The following is an 18,343-nucleotide window of genomic DNA, read 5'->3' as shown; positions in this document are numbered from 1 at the left end:
AGTGGGGCAACTGTACAGGACAGGACGTGTGGCCAAGACCCATCTTTGTCGTTGTTCCGCAGGCATCCGTGGAGATCCCTGGACTGCAGCTCAGCAACCAGGACTATTTCCCCTATGTGTACTTCCATATTGACCTTAGCCTTCTTGACTAGGTGACCAGCCTGTTTGATTGCAGCCTCAGACAGACCTGCTCTAAGCCAGACACAGTCCTGCAGGGTTCTGACTCAAGATACTCCCAGATGTTTGTTAGAGTGTATTTATTTTTTTAACTTACAATAAAGTGCTCAGTCCTCCGAGTCTTTTCTTGTGTCCTAACATAACTGGCTTTCTCCTAAGCATTCTTCATAAAGTGAAATGCCTTTAACTTGGTAAACCACTAGGCTAATTTATTTGTGGGGTTTTTAATGGGTGATTAGTAAGAACATTGAAAACCTGAGCCTAATAGTCACCAGTGAAGCCAAATACAGACTTTGTGGCATGAAATGTGGTTCTCACTTGGTTATCAAGTTTTCCATACAGAACCACATTCTTGCCAAAACATCTGTTTTTCCATTTAAAGACATTTCTACAGGGAGGTTGTGATGTGGCTCATGTGGGCTAGTTTTCAGGCTGAATATCAGACTCTGGTTTTATGATGTGCTACTAATTTCATATTTATCAGCATTGTCCAAAATATCATTTTATTCTTTAATGGAAAAAGCCATTAATATTCAAACAAAGGAATCACATTTTAAAAACCCTATACATAAGAAACAGCCTCCAAGAATATTCAAGCAGCAGTCAGGAGGGAAAAATGTTTCAACAGCCCCATTTTCTTCAAAGTATGCCAGAGAATACAATCCAATTCACTGCTACAATTCATAGAATTCTTCAGTGTTTTCTTGAGACGCCGAGGTTCACTGTTGCAGTGTTTCCTGTGAAAGGCCAGTGGCAGACAGCTGACAGGAAAACCTCACTACTGGAAAACTGCTCGCTCCCAAGGAAGAAATTTGAAGGCTGGGCCGTGGCCCTCCCTCACAACTCATCCTTCTCCAGGTCATCAAGCTCCACATCACTGAGATCAATGTCATCCTCCACAGGAAGCTGGGAGAGAAAGTGACAGTTAAGGCCTCAAACAGTCAAAGGTTTCAAAATAAAGGAAGCAAGTTTCAGAGGGATTCCAGACTATAGCCTGGCTATTGTACTAATTATAGCCCTGATGGAAAACCAGAGAACCTGGACAAAATGAGGTCTCACAATGTGGTCTAGGCTGGCCTTCCAATCCTCCCACCTCTGATTCCCACAGCTGACTGTGGATGTGCACAAAACTTGGGCTTTTTGCTTGAATTTTTGAAGCAGGGCTTCATTCTTTAGCTCTGTCTAGTCTGGTCTCAAACTCATGGCAATTCACCTGCCCAGCCTTTCGAGTGGCATTGTATGGAAATTTAGACACAAAACCAAGCTCACCTGCCCTTTAAGTTGTGATTTCTTAAAAAGCAAAACAAAACAAACCTATTTATTTGTTTTGCCTGCATGTATGTCTATGCACCATGTGCATGCAATGCCCAAGGGAGGTCAGAAGAGGGCACTGGACCCCCATGCCCTCTCCCTGGGTTTGAAGTTACACATGGTTGTAAGCCATCATTTGTGGGTGCTGGGAATTGAACTCTGGTCCTTTTGGAAAGTAGCCAGGGCTCTTTAACTGCTGAGCCACTTCTCCAGCTCTACACTGTGGTTTTAGTAGAACATTCTTTCTCTGAAACTGAGAGCCAGCCAGGTGAGGAGCATGCCTCAGGCAGGACAGTAGGAGTTGGCCCTTGAGGCCTGACAGGGGATTTGGTTTCAGGCATGTGTAAGCTGAGGAGGGAGCCCTCAGTGCCACTCACCTCACCATCCCTGCCGTCCCAGGGCTCCCTGGCAGTGATCGTAGGAAAGGAACCACCACCCACAGGTGCTGTGGAGCCACGCCCGAAAGACAGTTCCCTTGGGAGAAAACGCCAAACACACATTTAGATATGAGTAATGAATAAACAACGAATGAACAAACTGTCAAAATGAAATAGATCTTTGAAGAACAGTGGAATGCTGCCTACTACACAGAAGACGCGGAGGCACTGCCCCTTGCTGTAGTATGCCTCCAGCAGGGCCTTTCCAGCCTCTGATAACACCAGTCAGGAGTGAGACTTCTCAGGCCTCTCGTTAAAGCCAGGCACTACTAAGTTTAAAACCAAAACCATGAAGTGTTTTAAGTTAATGGAATACATTTAATAATGGAAATACATTATCCAAGTTCATTCAGAGCAAAGGTGCCCATGACCCTTGCCTGCTAAGCCCGTGAGCTTGAAGAGCACCTCACTGGTGCTGGGAGAATGTTGGTACATAAAGAGGCTTACCAGTGAGACCTGAACATCTATCCATAAAAAATACTTATAAGTTGGCTACTAGAAAAACAAAACCTAAAAATACTATCAGTGAGAATATAGTGTCTACAACCAAAAGAGAATAGTATAAGATGACAGCAAGAGAGGGAGCCATGAACCGACATGACATCAACTGTCCCAGATAAAAACAAAACAAACCTCAAGCGAGATCATTCTGTATTCAGAAACTCCTGATCACCAGAGTCCTCAAGTGTAACTCATTAGCTTTATTACCAATGACAACAATGACCAAGAAGAAAGTAGAAACTCATTTTGTCTTCTAATGGTCCTGTGGCTGTGGGTGGGTGGTTTTGATATAGGGTCTCATATAGCTCAGGCTGGTCTTTAATTCCTGATCCTCTGGCCTCCAGCAACTGCTGGATTACAGGCACTACCATTTCCATTTGTGTTTTTGAAAGCTGTCTTGTATTTTTATTGGTGGCGCTGTTTTAAGACCACTGTAGCCCAAGCTGAACCTACTGCCTTCATCTCCCAAGTGTCCAGACAGCAGGCATACACCACTGTGACAGGCTAAAAGCTGTCTCTTACCATGGGTTCTTAGTTTTATACTATTAATTTTTTTTTTTTTTGTAGAATAATTTAAAAAAGAACATCATTAAAATAAAATTGCCAGGCAATGGTGGCGTATGGCTTTAACCCCAGCACTCCAGTGGCAGAGGCAGGCAGATCAATGAGTTCGAGGCCAGCTTGGTCTACACAGCAAGTTCTAAGACAGCCAGGGCTACATGGAGAAACCCTGTCTCTAAAAACAATCACTACTTTGGGTTCCATTTATCACCACGCCTACACTCTCCATGTTTTCCTGATGTTACAGGGATGTTCTTAAGGCAACATCCCTCCAGTGTGGCCCCAGGTCCATGCACTTAGAAGACAGTGTGTCTCTGCACAGTGCCAGCCCCAAACTGCTGTGTCAAGCAGGAAGTTCAGAACCCTCACACATCCTTTGTTCTAGGTATCTTTCCCATGGTGGCTGAGAAACGAACAAGAAAACAGGGACAGGGAAACACAACCTCCTTAATTCAGTACCTTGTATTTGCCCAAGAAATGGAGTGAGTTTTAAGAAGAGGTGAATAGATGGGCAGGATGAAGAGCTCTGCAAACTGGCTTTTGAATTAAGAACCCACCATGTTTGCCCGTAGCAGGAGGATCTTAGGCAGGCACTCTCATTTTCACATACAAATACCAACTATATGTTAAGGGTGGAATGGGCAAGACATGGCTGCCTCCGGCATGTTTAAGACCTCATGAGAATTAGGACGAGGCCGGGATAATGTGCAAAGACAAGTAAGGCAGGGAGAGCGGGAGTCTCACCATGCACAGGGACAGTCACTGCCACAGTAAAGAGTAATGACTTAAAGGCACAATTTTGTAACATCTAATTACTTTTATGTTTTACTTACTGCCTGACTTACATATAACAATATATACCAACAAAGCCCAGCAGACAAAACAATAAATAACTAAGAAAAAAATTACCTGAGAAATTCATTAATGCCTTGTTCACTGAAAGACCCTTTGAGAAGAGCAAATTTCATCTTGCGTGCATTGATGGCTGCCATGGCAGGATACCCAAACCCTCCGATCCCCAGTGCATTCTCCAGTTCATACTGGGCTCCAGCTTCTGTCCACAGCCACCTGGGAAAGCAGACTGGTTTTAGGGTAAGGATGCTTTTCGTACAAAAGTTACACCTTAGTCCTCAGAAAGGAGCATTCTATCTGTAGGATGGCTGTGTGCTCACAACCCACAAGACTGCCCACCGAGTCGCTTGGCGTTTCCTTCCTGAGTCACTTCAACTTAGGTTCACGCATACCCTGGGTCTCAGGGCTGGTAAGCAACAAGCAGACAAACACGGGCACACAATACAGAATACGACGGCAGAGTCAGGAAGGTCTGCACCCCGTTCTCAGGTGAGATGCTGAAGTTCAGAACTTACCCCCACATTTTCTTCTTGTACTTGTCAGCCAGTTTCAGAAGAACTTCCAAGTATGAGTTTCTGCCTGCAGCTCCTGATTTACAAACAAAATATTTTGAAGGTGAAATAACATCAGTTCACTTAGGAAGCGCTTTAAGCAGCTGGCACAGTGACAGGAATGAGGAAAGGCCTGTGCTCACCAGTGTCCAGGATGTGCGGCAGCACGGCCACGACGCACAGCTGGTGCTCCTCACATGTCTTCTTGGCGATGTCTTCATTGATTATCTGCACAGACAACAAGGACAGTCGGAAAACTGTACAACACAACACTCAGAGACTCCTTCCACACATTGCCTCCTAGCACAGACATGTCATCTAGAAGCCTCCAGAAGAAGTGCCAGCATTCATTCCTAAGCCACTAAGAGTCTCTGAAGACGCAATGCCCTGACACAGCCTGGCCTGCCATAGCTGTACAAACTGGTCTCATGTCTGTGCACAAGGTATTTACCGTGTGAGGCTCTTGGTATCTAATTCCCCAAAAGTATATGAAGATGAGACTGCTTTTCCTCTCGCAGTGCTGTAGCAGTTCTTTCAGGCACAAACACCAGGGCAGAGCCTCTGCCATGCCAGGCACTCCAACAGTCCAAGTGTGACTGAAGCCACTATTTTTACGAAGCTTAGGTGAACTTTTGCTCACAGTGTAAATATGCAGAAAGTTATGAAGAGCGGTCAATTAAAAAAGGAAGAGAGGCAATCACTGGGGCACATGCCAATAATCTCAGCCCTTGTGGGGCAGAAGTAGGAAGATGGCTGTGAATTCAAGGCTAGCCTGGGCTACACAACTGTCTACAAAGCAAAGAGCCCATTTGAACAAAGGGTTCACTGCTACAGTAGCACCATCAGCTGGCCGGAAGCTTCCTCTCCATTGGGAAGGGGGGAGAACACTTTACCTCAAGCAGCTCTGGAGGTGGGGCATTATCAGAGAACAAATCGAGGGCCCTGGACACTATGTCAGATCTTGTCCGTCCACCATCATAGTCCACAGGAGACTCGCCTTTCTGAAATATCTTGATTGTAGGGAATCCTCTAATCTATCAAAGTACAACAACCAGAATATTTAACATGAAAACTTGACCTTAAGAAAACAAACAAACTAACTAAAACCCCACGATCTTTAGTTACTAAAGATTACCACTGAAGTTACCACTTCAGACATTCCACCATCACAAAAGTAGGCTCCAGGCCAGTATGGTCACACACCTGTAATTAGTTATCTGGGAGGCTGAAGCAAGGCCCATGAGTCGGAGGCCACTCTGGGCAATTTAATGAAATACTACTCAAAAACAAATCTGTAAGTGCAGGGAACACAGCTCAGCGGTAGCGCACTTGTCTAGCATTTGTCGGTCATGGCTCACATCACCAAAAGCAGGGGGAAAATCCCAGCCGGAAGCACGGTCAGTCAAACCCTGTTCAGGCTCTGGGTATTTAGTAACACAATATGTGTACTCCAGAGCAAGAGGATCAACTTTCAAAAGCCAAACTAGTAAACCCCACAAGTCCTGAGACACCATCTCTTCATCTACAAAATGGTCAAATATTTCCCTGCCTAAAAACAAACAAACAAACAACAAACAAAGCACCACCAACAAAAATCTCCTTGCCTACTTTGAAGAGAGTCAAGTAGCTGCAAACACTCACCCCGTATCGGCTGGCCAGAACCTGGTTCATGGTGGCATCCACGGCTGCCAGCTTCACTTTCCCCTTCGTCTGCTCCTTCACCTCTGTGGCTGCAGCAGCCCATTCTGGCTCCAGGCTGTAGAAACAGTGAACTCACAGCACAGGTCCTTAAGCTGCTGTTCGGTCTAATCCCTGTTTTATGTCACACCTCAAACACATCTTGGGAGCTTCACCAAAGGGGTGATGCTAGCCTTTGCAACTGTCCCAAGTCTTCTATCACCACCCTCAATCTGGACACTAGCCCGTCCCTGGGTTGTATCTGGAGACAGCACAGCTCTTTCTAAGCGCGCTGGGTGACTGGCTACACTACTTGGTAGAAAGCACTTACTTCTTGCAGTGTCCACACCACGGAGCATAAAACTCAACCATCCAAACATCGTCACTGTCGAGGACATTCTTATCAAAGGTGTCGTCCGTCAGCTCTATCACGTCCTTTTTACTTGAACTATCACCTCTGCCCTGTCACAGCAACATGACAAAAATGAACTGCACTCCTACTACAAGTACAGAAAAACAATCATTTTCAAGGTAATCAAGTTTCAATTTGTTCATTCGCAAGATGTTCTGGGACTGACTAGGTATTGGCCTGTAACTGTTAAGGACGGAAATGACCAGGGTGGCTGGAGGTCCACCCCTCTGAGGTCAGTTAAACCACCCTTATATTTTAATAGACACTTATCAATTTATATATCAATATATATCAGGGGGAACTGGACAGGGATCATATACGCCTAGAATTCCAGAATTTGGGAGGTAGAGATCAATTTCAGGTCATCCTTAGCTACAGGTAGAATCCAAGGCTAGCCAAGGTTACTTGACACACACTCTAAGGAGACCATAAACATTCAGGCGAAAAGTAAGACACACTAAAATCGGCATCACACAGCCTTACCTGTTTTCCAGAACTGTATCCACCACTCCGCCCGCCCAGGCGATCCTTCACGAGCTGGCGCAAAGCACTGAGGGCAGCATCGACGATGGCTTCCCCAGTTCTGCCACCTACAGGAGGACAGGACAGCAAAGCCCGGCAGTTAGGGCGGGCAGCCGGGGGGGGGGGGGGCGGGCAGCCGGTGGTACTCCGCTCTCGCATGCGCTCACGGCAGCCCTTTCTATTTCTTTAGATTACTAATGTGAACAAGATCTTTCTGTTCACTGTCTGGAAAACTTATCTTCTAATAAGAAAACTTTCTGTTACCGAACAGACAACATCTAGTCAGTAAAACAGAAAAAAGTCCCCAAATACAGGAAAGAAAGGCAACAACCCCTTTTCTAAGACATGGAGAGTAGAGAGAAATGTGTGGGAAGAAACATGAGATGTCTCTGAAGCCAAGAGAAAACATTCAAGGCCTCTCTTCTCTTTTGCCTCCAGTTCAGCTGTTAAGATCAACTCAAACCTCAGTAAAACTTAGTGAGCAGCCAGGGCTGCAGGACACACTAGCTCAAAAAACAAACCAAACCAGACAAGAGCACGGTAAGTGTGAAAGTCTACCCAAAACTACAGACACGAGACCCCAGGACTATTAACTGGCCCAGAAGAGCGGGGCTAATATATGCCTTGACGCCATCTTTAAAGGCCAAGGTCTAATACTCTCCAACATCATGGAAGGAAACCCCACTGAGCCAACTTCACCTGTGGTTCTCAGTCTGTGGCTTACTTAACCACAGACCAAGAATATGGTTTGTCTTATCTCTTTCAAGTAAGACCACAGTCACTAACTTTCACTGTTCTATTTTACTATTGGTTACTATTTTACTATTGGTTATTTATCTCCGACTGCCTAGTTTATGAATTAAAGCACATATGGATAGGAAAAGTCTACACAGACTTTTTATGGCCAGGCATCTACCAGGAGTCTTAGACCAAGTGTACGGAGGGAGCATACTCAGGAAGTGCTCAGGTAACTGGAGGGCTACACTTAGTATGAGCACAGTCTTCCGCTCTTGCTGCAGACAGCTCTACATCTGAGCCAGTTTCCCTGTCCCACCCTTTGTGCAGAACTCTTCTAGGGAAAGAGGGTTTCTCACTGTGCACCAGCGCTGACCAGATCTTCCCATAATAGACCACATGCATGCAAGTACTATCTAGCTTTGAGGCCACACTGCCCTCTGCAGTCCCTCAGCTCTGCTATTTTGGTACAAAAGCAGCCTGCCAGTCCTAAAGCCACAGGTCCGGCTGTGTCCCAAACACCTTATTTAGGGCAGGTGAGATGGCTCAGCAGGTAAAGGTGCTTGGCCCCAAGTGGAAAAGTTAAACAACCTGCTTCAATTTCTGAGATCCACATGGAAGGTGAGCACCCCTGAAAGTGGTCCTAAGACCTTCATATGAACACTAAAGTCCACATGTGCCACCAATAAATGTAATAACCCCCCCCAAAAAAACTCCACCTTATTGCAGCAGCAAAATGCTCTAAGCATTTTATTTTTGTCAAAGAGCAAAACTATAACCAATTATCATTCCAAATAAAAAGGCAGCTGTTTGCTCCAGGAAGCAAAGCCCATCATTTCACAGTCCTTTGCAGTTGGGACATCTGGAAGAAATGATGCAGATGCACCCATGGCTTTATTCCCAAGGATTCTGACCCCCAAGACTGGAGACTGACCAAGCAGACCGGTACCTGTGCCAGGCACCTGTCTCCTACCCTCTGAATGTACTACTTTAATTATACTTCTGGTAGTCTGGAGATGGCCTCCCACACTATTTACAGAAAAAGAAGCAAGGCCAGGGCAGTAGGTGCTGTGTGGACCAGAGGCCTGAGCACAGAGAGGTAGGGCAGTTCTGGCGGTCTGTGGTGTCTCAAGTTTACTTCAGACTTCACAGCCTTCAGCCCTCCCCAGTGTGTGTTTGACTGAGATTCTCCTACTCAGCCCACAGGTACTTTTGTTCACTAAGCAGCCATTAGCCAAATTTGCCTCACTGTAATGTAAAAATTATGCTCAACTCTTTCATTAGGACCATGATCCCATGATCTGTCCCAATATAATAATTCTGATTAGATACTGTTTGTGTGTGAGTCGCTAATGGCTAATCACTAACTAAAGCCCTTGCATGTGCTGAGCACAAGCTCACCACTCAGCCATGCGCGGAGTCCCTCCCCGACTCCCCATGCTTAGACAAGAGCAGTTCTGACTAAGATAACATCTATTCCCCGGAGTTTAGGGCCAGAATTCTCCTCTAGTTTCCTCAGTGACTCCTAACAAACACTCACAGTTTTTGCATCTCTAGAACAGGGAGAATTTGGGGTCCCTATTATCAACAATTTATGACACTAGTAACAGTTTCACAGTCAATGGATTTGCATATAAGGCATAAAGATTACTGGCAAAATATCATGCATGTTTTGCCAGACCCTAGTCTTACAGTAAGGAGAGGAAAACATATCTCCTCAATATTAAACAGCTGTAACGAAAAAGATGTGGGTCTCCAACTACCCTAACTAAATCTCTCTCTCTCGCACACACACACACCCCTTTACCTGGAGGAGGTACTAAGTGTTCGGAGCCATTTCAGAAAGCAAGGTTAAGACAGTGCAAGTGCTAGGCTAACTCTTCCGGAAGGTACCACCTACAGGGGATGTAAGAGTCCTTACCCTGATAATCTTCTGGTTTGTTTTTGTTAGCTCCAAATATCTTGATGGTAGGAAATCCCTGGACACCGTACTGCCCTCCCAGGGACTGATGCTTATCTGCATCAACTGCGCCGACTTTGACAACATCCTGAGGGAATACAGATGGGTTACCTCCTATTCCTACTACTACAGCCCCATCAGACTCAAGCGCGCTAATAAAGGGCTGAGTGAAGCTGGAAGGACCACTGCAGATTTCAGCTTGAAAATCAGGAGGAAATTTAAGTTGTATATGGATAAAGGGCAAGTCCAGCCAGGAGGGTCACTGTGGAGGAGGATTGGACACCAAAGCCTTCATAAACAGCAGGGCCGAATAATTATATAATTTAGCTTGGAAATAGACCAAATACAACCAGACAATAGGAGAGGTAAAATCTGCCCCACACCCTTATTTGGTGACACAACCAGCACTCAGGACTTCATTAAGCAGGGTGAACCAAACCCAATCTGCAAAAACACACACAGGTGAATGAGACCACCTCAGAGACTCACTTTCAAAGCAGTTGCTGCTTTCTTCCATTCTGGTGTTAACCTCTGGCAATGACCACACCTTCCAAAAGAGACAAAACACAAATAAGGTGACAGTTAAACCCTTTGACCAGTCAGCTCATAAAATAGCTACACGTGGTCTCTCCAGCAAGATGGCCTGGGGCTGGAAGCCTGTCAGGAAGACAAGGACCAAGAGTCCTAGTGATTGTACTTAGGCCACTGGCTTTTCATCATCCTAATAAAAACTCCAGTAATCCATAATCATTAAATAAACTCCATCACTTGCTAACTATTTGGACCAGACCTGTTAGAACACAAGAGACTAAGCCTTCGTTTTGCAAGCACTAATACTGTAAAACACCATAAAGAACCCACTGTAAGTCAGCAGGGCAGAGCACACCTGTCATGCCAGCATCTGAGTGGCAGAGGCAGGAGACCCACTTTAAGGCCAGCCTGGTCTACACAGTGAGTTTCAGTACAGCTAAAGTAGCATGGTAATATCCTCTCTCAAAATACCAAATCCCAAACAAAACCTGCTGTGAAATACAACAAAGCATACTACATGATAGAGAGAGAAACCCATTTCTACAGTGCAGTAAGGTCATGGGCAACCACATCGTTCATTCTCACTGTCCACTGTATGCAGACAGCATAGTTTACCTGCAGGCAACATGGTGTATAATTTTAAAAGGTTTTACTAGTTAAGTCTCTTCTACCGGGGTCTCTGCAGACCCAATCTTCTCATTCACAAAGGATGCCACCGGCTCTGTGTATAGCTGAGGACAGGCCTTGGCTATTTGCACTCTATAAATGCTAACACAGAGACTGGCAAATGACTTGATTCCAATGCTGGTCTGCCCATGCCCACTGCCTTCCTGAAGTGAGCCACTGCCCCACCGTGCTACCACACAGACACCATGAGAATAATAACACTCCAGAGGGACCTGAAAGTCCCAACATTTTAAGCAAGGTTATTTCTGGGCAATGCCTTGAATTGGTGCTTCGACATATTTACGTATGCTTTGTTGCTTAGGTGAGTCCAGAAGTCAAACTTTCACAAGGCTTAGGTTTCAGAGTCTCTAAGAAGGGAGGGCTCAAACTGTTAGAGCACATGGCCTTTCAGTATGACGTCACGCGATATGCGCTGACCACAGTACCACATGAAAATGAATCTGTTTTTGTTAAACTGTGATAGAAACTTAGGAGTTCTTCACAGTATAAATGTTAACATCCTACAGTTAATTACATTACTACTTAAGGGCTGCCATGAATAAAAACCACAGCTATCATCATTGCAAATGATCATTACAATTGCTGCAGACATTCTATCATTGGACTGGCTGATGCCTCGTGCTATCTACTACTCTAGAAAGAAGCGCAAGCTGAGTGTCCATAATCCTGCAGCTCAGGGCCCAGTGTGAGCAAGGCCCTGCGAAAAGTAAAAATAAGCAAAGCACCCAAACATGAAGCCTTTTGAGCACTATGTGACACCAGCTCTGGGTTTTTGAATTTTAGATTAGGGATGTTCAATGGGTAAAATTTCAAAATCTGAAAAACTCCGAACACCTCTGGCCCCAAGCATTCTGGACAGGAGATACTTATGGCCCTCCATCCTTTTATTCTTTCTTGAGTCTCTCGCAGTCCAGAGGTTGACGCTGAACTTGCCTTGCCTAAACCTTCCAAGTGTTTTAATTCTTCCTTTTTAAGAAAGGTCACCTGGAACGACTCTCAATCCTCCTGCCTCAGCTTCTGGAATGCTAGAACTAGTGGGACATGCAGTTATGCCTCAGTTTGTATGCCCTACTCAACATCTACAGCCTTTACTCCACGAAGGAATCCAAGGTTATCACTGGGCTGTTAGAATCTAATTGTAAAAAGGCTTGGATTGTTCTCATTAGACGTTCCTTACTCAAAACACTATGCGTGAAACTGCCAGTATAATCGACCTACACCCAGAACCTGCCTTGACAATCACACCATCTGGTAAAGTTTCACAGGGAAGAGTGTTTTCTTGCACTGTAGCTCTCAGAAACAAATCAACTACCCACAACACAAGTGATAAGAAGCTGCATGTGCAAAAAACACCTCACAGAGCCACTGAATAACTTAACAGCCTGTACAAGCACTATTTGCCGGTATTAATGCAAACAGGCTAACCACAGAAACCAGAAACTAGACTGAAAAACATAAGTACCAGCCCGGTGTGGTGGCAAACACCTGTAATCCCAGGACTTGGGAGGCAGAGGCAGGTAGATCTTTGTGAGTTCAAGGCCAGCCTGGTCTACAAGACAAGTCTAGGAGAGCCAAGGCTATAGAGACAAACCCTGTTAAAGAAGAGGGGGAGGAAGTACCTTTAGAAGATAACCAAGGCATTAAAAAGAGCCAGTTTTGCCATGTGCTGGCGTGAATGTTTAATATTGCACATCCACTTGCTACACTGACCCTTAACTAATCTTCTACTTCTTAGAAGTAGCACTAAATTTCTAGAGCTATGTCAGAATCCTCCAAAGAACCTTCACCAAACACATCCTAAAATGCACCCACTCAGGACTTCAGAATTTGACGGTAAAGATTTCATGTGAGCCCAGCTCTGTGGGAGGCTGAGGCAAAGGAACGAGTTCAAGACTTTCCTGAGATCCGGGCGTGAGCTAGGGCAACCTGCCTGAAAATGACACAGAATTAATGTCATATCCTGTAGAGGTTCAACTGAAATCCACTCCACTCCCTCCAGGCCCCCACTGCAAGTTTCGGGCACTACAGCACTCAGTCGCCAGTGGGTGGCACTGTTTGGACAGGCTCAGCAGATGCAGCCTTGCTTGAGGGATTTATCACTGGGGTAGGCTTTGGGAGTTTAGACTCATCCCATTTTGGTTGGCTCTCTCTGATGCTCCAGCACCGTGCCCTTTGTCTGCTTCCTCTTCTCCACCACTGTGGCCTCTAACCTCTGGAACTCTTAAGCCCAAACAAACTCTTCTTCTAAAAGCTGCTTGGTCATGGTGTTTTACCACAGCAATAGAAAGTAACTAAGAATATCCCTTCCTAGAGCTTACAAGTTACTGTTCCCTTCAGAGCCTGACCCTGTGTGTTAGCTCGTTTTCAGAGGCATGCAGTTTGTAGAGCTAGCTTCTCATGGGATGTAAAGATGCTGCTTTACACCCACAATCCTGTATGCATGTTACACAGTTTCTCCTCATGCATCCCTGCTCTCCTTTTCATCAATTGCTCTCACCAGTACAGAGTGCAACACTTCATTCTGTGTGTGTTATGGAAGCCCCAGGTCTCAGACCTTCCACCACCTGGGTCCAGAGGATTGAACCTGGGCCGTCAAACATGGTGAGGCAAGAACCTTTACCCAGACATCTTGCCAGACCACCCCGAAACTCATCAGTCTGCACGGCTTTCAAGAGATCTGACATGTGCAGTCCAGACTTCTTTTCTATGCTTCTACTACTATTTCGATATTGTGGTACAGACCTGTAATCTCAGTTCTCAGGAGGCCGAGGCAAGAGCATGTAAGTTCTAGGCTCATCTGGGCTACACTGGGGGGTTCCAGACCAACCTAGACCACACAGGACACCTGCACTCACGTGCACATACTCACACACATTGAAAAGTTGTCAGGCCTAGCCAGGCGTGGTGGTGCATGCCTGTAATGCTCAGCTCTCGGGATTACACACAGGTGGATCTCTGTGAGTTCGAGGCCAGCCTGGTCTACAAAGTGAGTCCAGGACAGCCCAGGCTACACAGAGAAACCCTGTCCTGAAAAACAAATAAATAAAATAAAAAAAATATAAAAAAAAGTCCTATCTGGAAAAGTTGGCAGGCCTAGTGGTGCACACCTTTAATCCCAGCACTCAGCAGAGGCAAGTTCCAAGGCAAGCCTGGTCTACAAAGACGTTCAGGTCAGCCAGAGCTAGTGACCCTGTCTCAAACAAAACAAAATAAATAAATCTGTAAAAACCACAACTATTTATAATACATACCATGGAGCATAGAATTCTACAAGCCACAGACCATTACTCTGAATAACTTCTCTATTGAAATTTGATGGCGTTAACTCAATGACATCATCAGTAGAAGAATACAGACCGCTGACTGCCAGAAAGAAGGTACAGCTCACCAGACCTGGACAAATGACAAAAACAAAGCAGTGATCGCACAGTTCACAGCATGAAGATCTTTCCCAACCCAAACCCCTACAGAAGAGGATGGCCAGAGCTGGCTCCTGCTCTTGCAGCTTTCCTGTTGCAGTGCTGAGCATGAAGGACATGGATCACTCAAAACCATGGCAGTTGCCGCTTCCAAGTCCAAGTGAAACCACTTCTTCACACAAAATCATCCTCATTTTGTAAGTAAGCAGACACAAAAGCAAAGGCCCATGTACAGTCAATGCAAATACATGAAGTGACAGAATGGCTCTCTAACTCCTGTTCCCAAGTTATTGATTTGGTATGTCTTGGCAAACAGATAAATTATTCAAGGACACTGCATCTGATGGAATCCATTTTTTTTTTAAAGATGTGAAAGTAGGAGAGATGGTTCAGCGAATGAGAACACAATGCGCAAGCATGAGGATCCACGTACCCTTGGTGTCCACATAAAGAGCTAAGCATGGGTTTACATGTCTGTGTAACACCACTGTGGGGGCGGGGAAGGACAGAGGTAGGAGGATCCTGAAAGCTTGCTGGCCAACCAGACTAGACCAAAGGTGGGCTCTTACTTTAGTTAGAGACCCTCTCTCAAGAGAATAGGTTACAGTGGTAGTGGAAGACACTCAACATGCCCCTTTGACCTCAGCGGGTACAGGTACAGGTGTATACACCTCTACACTCAAGAGAATGTGCCACATATGTCCACATCACGCACAAATACAAAGACGTAATGGAAGGGAACCATGGAGAAAAAGGAATGGGGCCAGAGGATGGGGGCAAGAGAGGACAATGGGGTGTGTATGTTGGGAATGTGGTCAAAGAACATCAAGCACATGTACAAAAATGTCACAAGGAACCCCGCTCCTCTACAGTCAACATCTGCTAAGATAAATGTCTAAGAGGCCTACTGCATTTGAAATACAGATATGGCCAATATTGTGGGACTGTATGAAACAAAAAGTGGTCTTTACTTAAGAGTGATGTCACATAAACCAAGAAGTATGGAATGAACAACAGCTAACATTCGAGCAGAGGCAGAGCAGGGAGGGCTGAAGCTGCTGCTGCATTTAATGACAACGTGGTCTGTGAGCACCTGGGCTAAAGATAGTGAAAATAACCAGCAGCCAGTGGGTAGAAGCTCGAGGGAGCGGCAGGAATGAGTCTAGAGAACACAGACAATTCATACTGGCTCCAAAGACTTGTAGAAAAATACAAACAAGTTTTGTTAATATTTTTATACTGATTATGTGTTAAAATCGTGATGAGTTAAGTACAGTGTGGCTTAATGACAAGATGCATGCTAAAAAGCACATGTGTAGACTATCTCACCATTGTGCCAAGGCCACAAATAGCATCTGCTAGCACGTCATTCGGGAATATAGTCCAATGGGCAGTCACCATAAATGTAGTCATTACGTAAAATTAGCTCAAGGCACCACTACCTGTTCTGCTTTGGCTTTTTCTCTGCGGCTCCTAGAAAACTTAGAATGATATTACATGCACAGTTTGCCCTGTATCTATTGGATGGTGCTACTCACTGAAGGCAAGAAATAACAGAGCTTGCCTCCAGCGTTCTGGGATTAAAGACATGCTCTACCATGTCCAGCAAGTTCTACCAATTTACAAGAAGTTTATCTTGTTTATGAAGCTGTTATGAATTCACACTTGCTCAATACACTGAGTCTTATGAAAAATTCAAGGCTGGAAAAAAAATCACAAGTTATAGAAACTTTGTACATAAAGTCATTATGGGCTATTACCTCCAACACAACACTAGAACCTTGCTGCAAACTACTGACTGATAATGTCATCCTAACTTTTAAGGTGTTTAGGTCCTCCAGCTGTGACAACCTTCATTGGGTAGCCATCTGTAAGGGGAGCTTGGGAGAACCAGGCAAAGCTTAAAGACAAAAGTCTTAGCACATTGTCTAGGTAAACAAATCATCCATCCATCCCTGTGGATGCCTGCGCCCTGCCCCGATGGCCAAGAGAACGGGAGACACCCAATTCTGCCTCCAACCAATGGCTCCAAGACAATCTAACGGATTAGGAAGAATCAAACACACTGTCCCTTGCCCCAGCTCTCCAAGCAACAATACCCCCAGCTCCGACGTGGGTGATTTGCTTCGGCAGAGTAGGTCAATGCTGACCCATCAAGTTCCGCTTCTAAAATTCATACTGGCCAAACTCTACACGGTGCTAACGAGCACCACCGGGAAACAGAACTCCCGGGGTCTACAATCTATGTGTGCAGATGGCTTTGCCATCTGTGGCTTCCCATTCAATCCCTGTAGCAGTTAAGGGTGTTATAAACTCACACCAGTAAGGTTTCTTCCTTGCACCCGCCAGCAGCAGAGTAGCCAAAATAGGATGACTACCTGATTAAAATAATGAGTTACTTGAATCACTCTTTCACAGGCACTCGTGGGAAAACCAAAGATTAAATCTTTCCCTTTCATCTGCTCTCTACAGTAATCCAGTAAGTAGTAACCTTTTTTCTTGCTTACTCTCTTTAAACACGTACTACCGCTCATGGGGTAAACACGTTTGAAAAAACAAAACACTGGCAGAGAGGTGAGAAAATGTGCTCCCGGTCTCAGCTAGTCTATGGCGGGGGAAGGGAGTACAGAGACCCACCGTCCTCCCCTACTTTCCAGCCAGAATCTAGCCTGCGTTAACTAATATCAGAGACTACAGGGCCATGAATAAGGCCACCTGGGGAAGGGGACCCCCCAAATCATCCACAGACTCGCTAAACATCATTCCCGGGCACCGGGGTGGACGTTCAATGGGACTGAAGTGCTCAGGCGCTGTGAGGCCTCCCTCGGAGGGCACTGACCACTCCTAAGCACTTTCGGGACCGGCCTCTGCTACCTGCCTCTAAAAGCGAAGGCTGGGCCGGACCGGCGGTGGATCCCACTCGAGGGGAGCAGAGGCTGCGAGTGCCCGACTCCCCGGGGCCTCCTGTAGAAAGAAGGCCCGGCCCGGCCCGTCCTGCCCAGCTCGCCGCGAAGTCCCCAGGCTGGCCCGGCACCCCGCGCCTCCATTCGCATCTGCTCCACGCCCCGGGGCCCTCAGGCTGCCTCAGCCCGGCTTCCCACCACAGGCCCGCGCTCACCGAGCCCTAGGCGAGCCATGCCGAGCGCCCGCATTCTGTCCGCGCCGCCGCCGCCGCCGCCTGGCTCTGCCGCGCCCACGGCCCGCCCTCGGCTTCTAGCGGGCGGTGCGCCGGCGCGCGGGGGCGGGCCGGAAGGGCTCGCCGCGCCGTGGCCGTCGCTCATTGGTCTCTGTGAACTTCGCTCACGTGCATTGCCAATGGTAAGCGGCCGGGTAGAGGTTACCGGTTTGGGTTTTTTTCCGTGGGGGCGAGCGGTGGAGCGGAGCGGGGCGGGGCGGGGCGGGGCCGGGATGGGCGGGGAGTGAAGGGGCGGGACCAGAGGCTGTCTGGCCCTGAGGAGCGCCCTCGTTCCCCTAATTTTCCCTGGGCAAACTTCATTTCTCCCAGTCCCTCAAACTCTGTCCTCTTTGCGTCTCTCGTGGCCCCTTCTAGCCCTCACTCCTTAACCTATCTCTTTATGCTGGGAGAACAGTCCCAGATTCTCAGTGTGTTTGCGACTTTATTAAATGACGTTTATTGCTTTGTACGTGGATTCAGTATTCAGTGAAAACCATTTATTGGCCAAACTTATTCTGTATAGATCATCAAATATCACACTTAGTCTGTATATAGCATCAAATGTCACATTGGCAGGGTTCATGTTCGTTCTTGGCTCTAGGAGTGAGGGCTAAAATTCCAAATTGCAGTATTTCCAAAGGTGTTTGAAGGTTAACAGAGTAAGACATACTTTAAAAAATAATGGTTAAGGATGCCCCTCTCTGATGGTAGAAGGCTTGCCTATCACGCATAAAGCCCTGGGTTGGATCCCTGGCACCACAGAAACACAGCATGGTGACTGTGCTGGCTAGTTTTAAGGCAACTTGATTCAAGCTAGAGTTATCTGAAAGGAGGG

The 18,343-nt window shown here is 46.3% G+C and overlaps 2 protein-coding genes across 6 annotated transcripts in view; one reads left to right on the top strand and one right to left on the bottom strand.

Annotated features, from left to right (window-relative positions):
• Atp6v1c2 (ATPase H+ transporting V1 subunit C2) overlaps positions 1-935 on the top strand; it is a 36,944-nt gene extending 36,009 nt beyond the window's left edge. For all 5 annotated transcript variants that reach the window (XM_060366192.1, XM_060366193.1, XM_021643438.2 and 2 more), the window contains one exon: positions 63-935. In XM_060366192.1, coding sequence (XP_060222175.1) covers positions 63-152 — 90 coding nt within the window. In that variant the 3' untranslated portion in view covers positions 153-935. The remainder of the gene's footprint in view (positions 1-62) is intronic.
• Pdia6 (protein disulfide isomerase family A member 6) lies at positions 664-17,551 on the bottom strand. Its single transcript, XM_021643443.2, has 13 exons — positions 17,452-17,551; positions 14,166-14,307; positions 10,186-10,243; positions 9,658-9,784; positions 6,963-7,069; positions 6,399-6,529; positions 6,032-6,146; positions 5,284-5,424; positions 4,534-4,618; positions 4,355-4,427; positions 3,897-4,055; positions 1,866-1,962; positions 664-1,083 (listed from the first exon to the last, which is right to left on the bottom strand). Exons 1-13 carry the CDS (start codon positions 17,483-17,485, stop codon positions 1,015-1,017), a joined length of 1,338 nt encoding a protein of 445 aa, XP_021499118.1. The 5' UTR covers positions 17,486-17,551; the 3' UTR covers positions 664-1,014.
• Between the last annotated feature and the right edge of the window lie 792 nt (positions 17,552-18,343).

Source organism: Meriones unguiculatus, chromosome 1 (genome assembly GCF_030254825.1).
Source record: "Meriones unguiculatus strain TT.TT164.6M chromosome 1, Bangor_MerUng_6.1, whole genome shotgun sequence".
In the NCBI taxonomy this organism is placed as follows: Eukaryota; Metazoa; Chordata; class Mammalia; order Rodentia; family Muridae; genus Meriones; species Meriones unguiculatus.
This window is presented reverse-complemented; position numbering and strand designations above follow the sequence as displayed.

What these genes read in the sequence shown, in the direction of transcription:
- Pdia6 (XM_021643443.2), bottom strand. Translation starts at nt 17,485, where the DNA reads ATGCGGGCGCTCGGCATGGCTCGCCTAGGGCTCG. An exon ending in TTCTGGCCAGCCGATACGGG is followed by an intron (nt 5,425 to 6,031) that starts GTGAGTGTTTGC and finishes GTACTTTGATAG; the next exon opens with ATTAGAGGATTCCCTACAAT. An exon ending in GCCGCACATCCTGGACACTG is followed by an intron (nt 4,428 to 4,533) that starts GTGAGCACAGGC and finishes TTTGTAAATCAG; the next exon opens with GAGCTGCAGGCAGAAACTCA.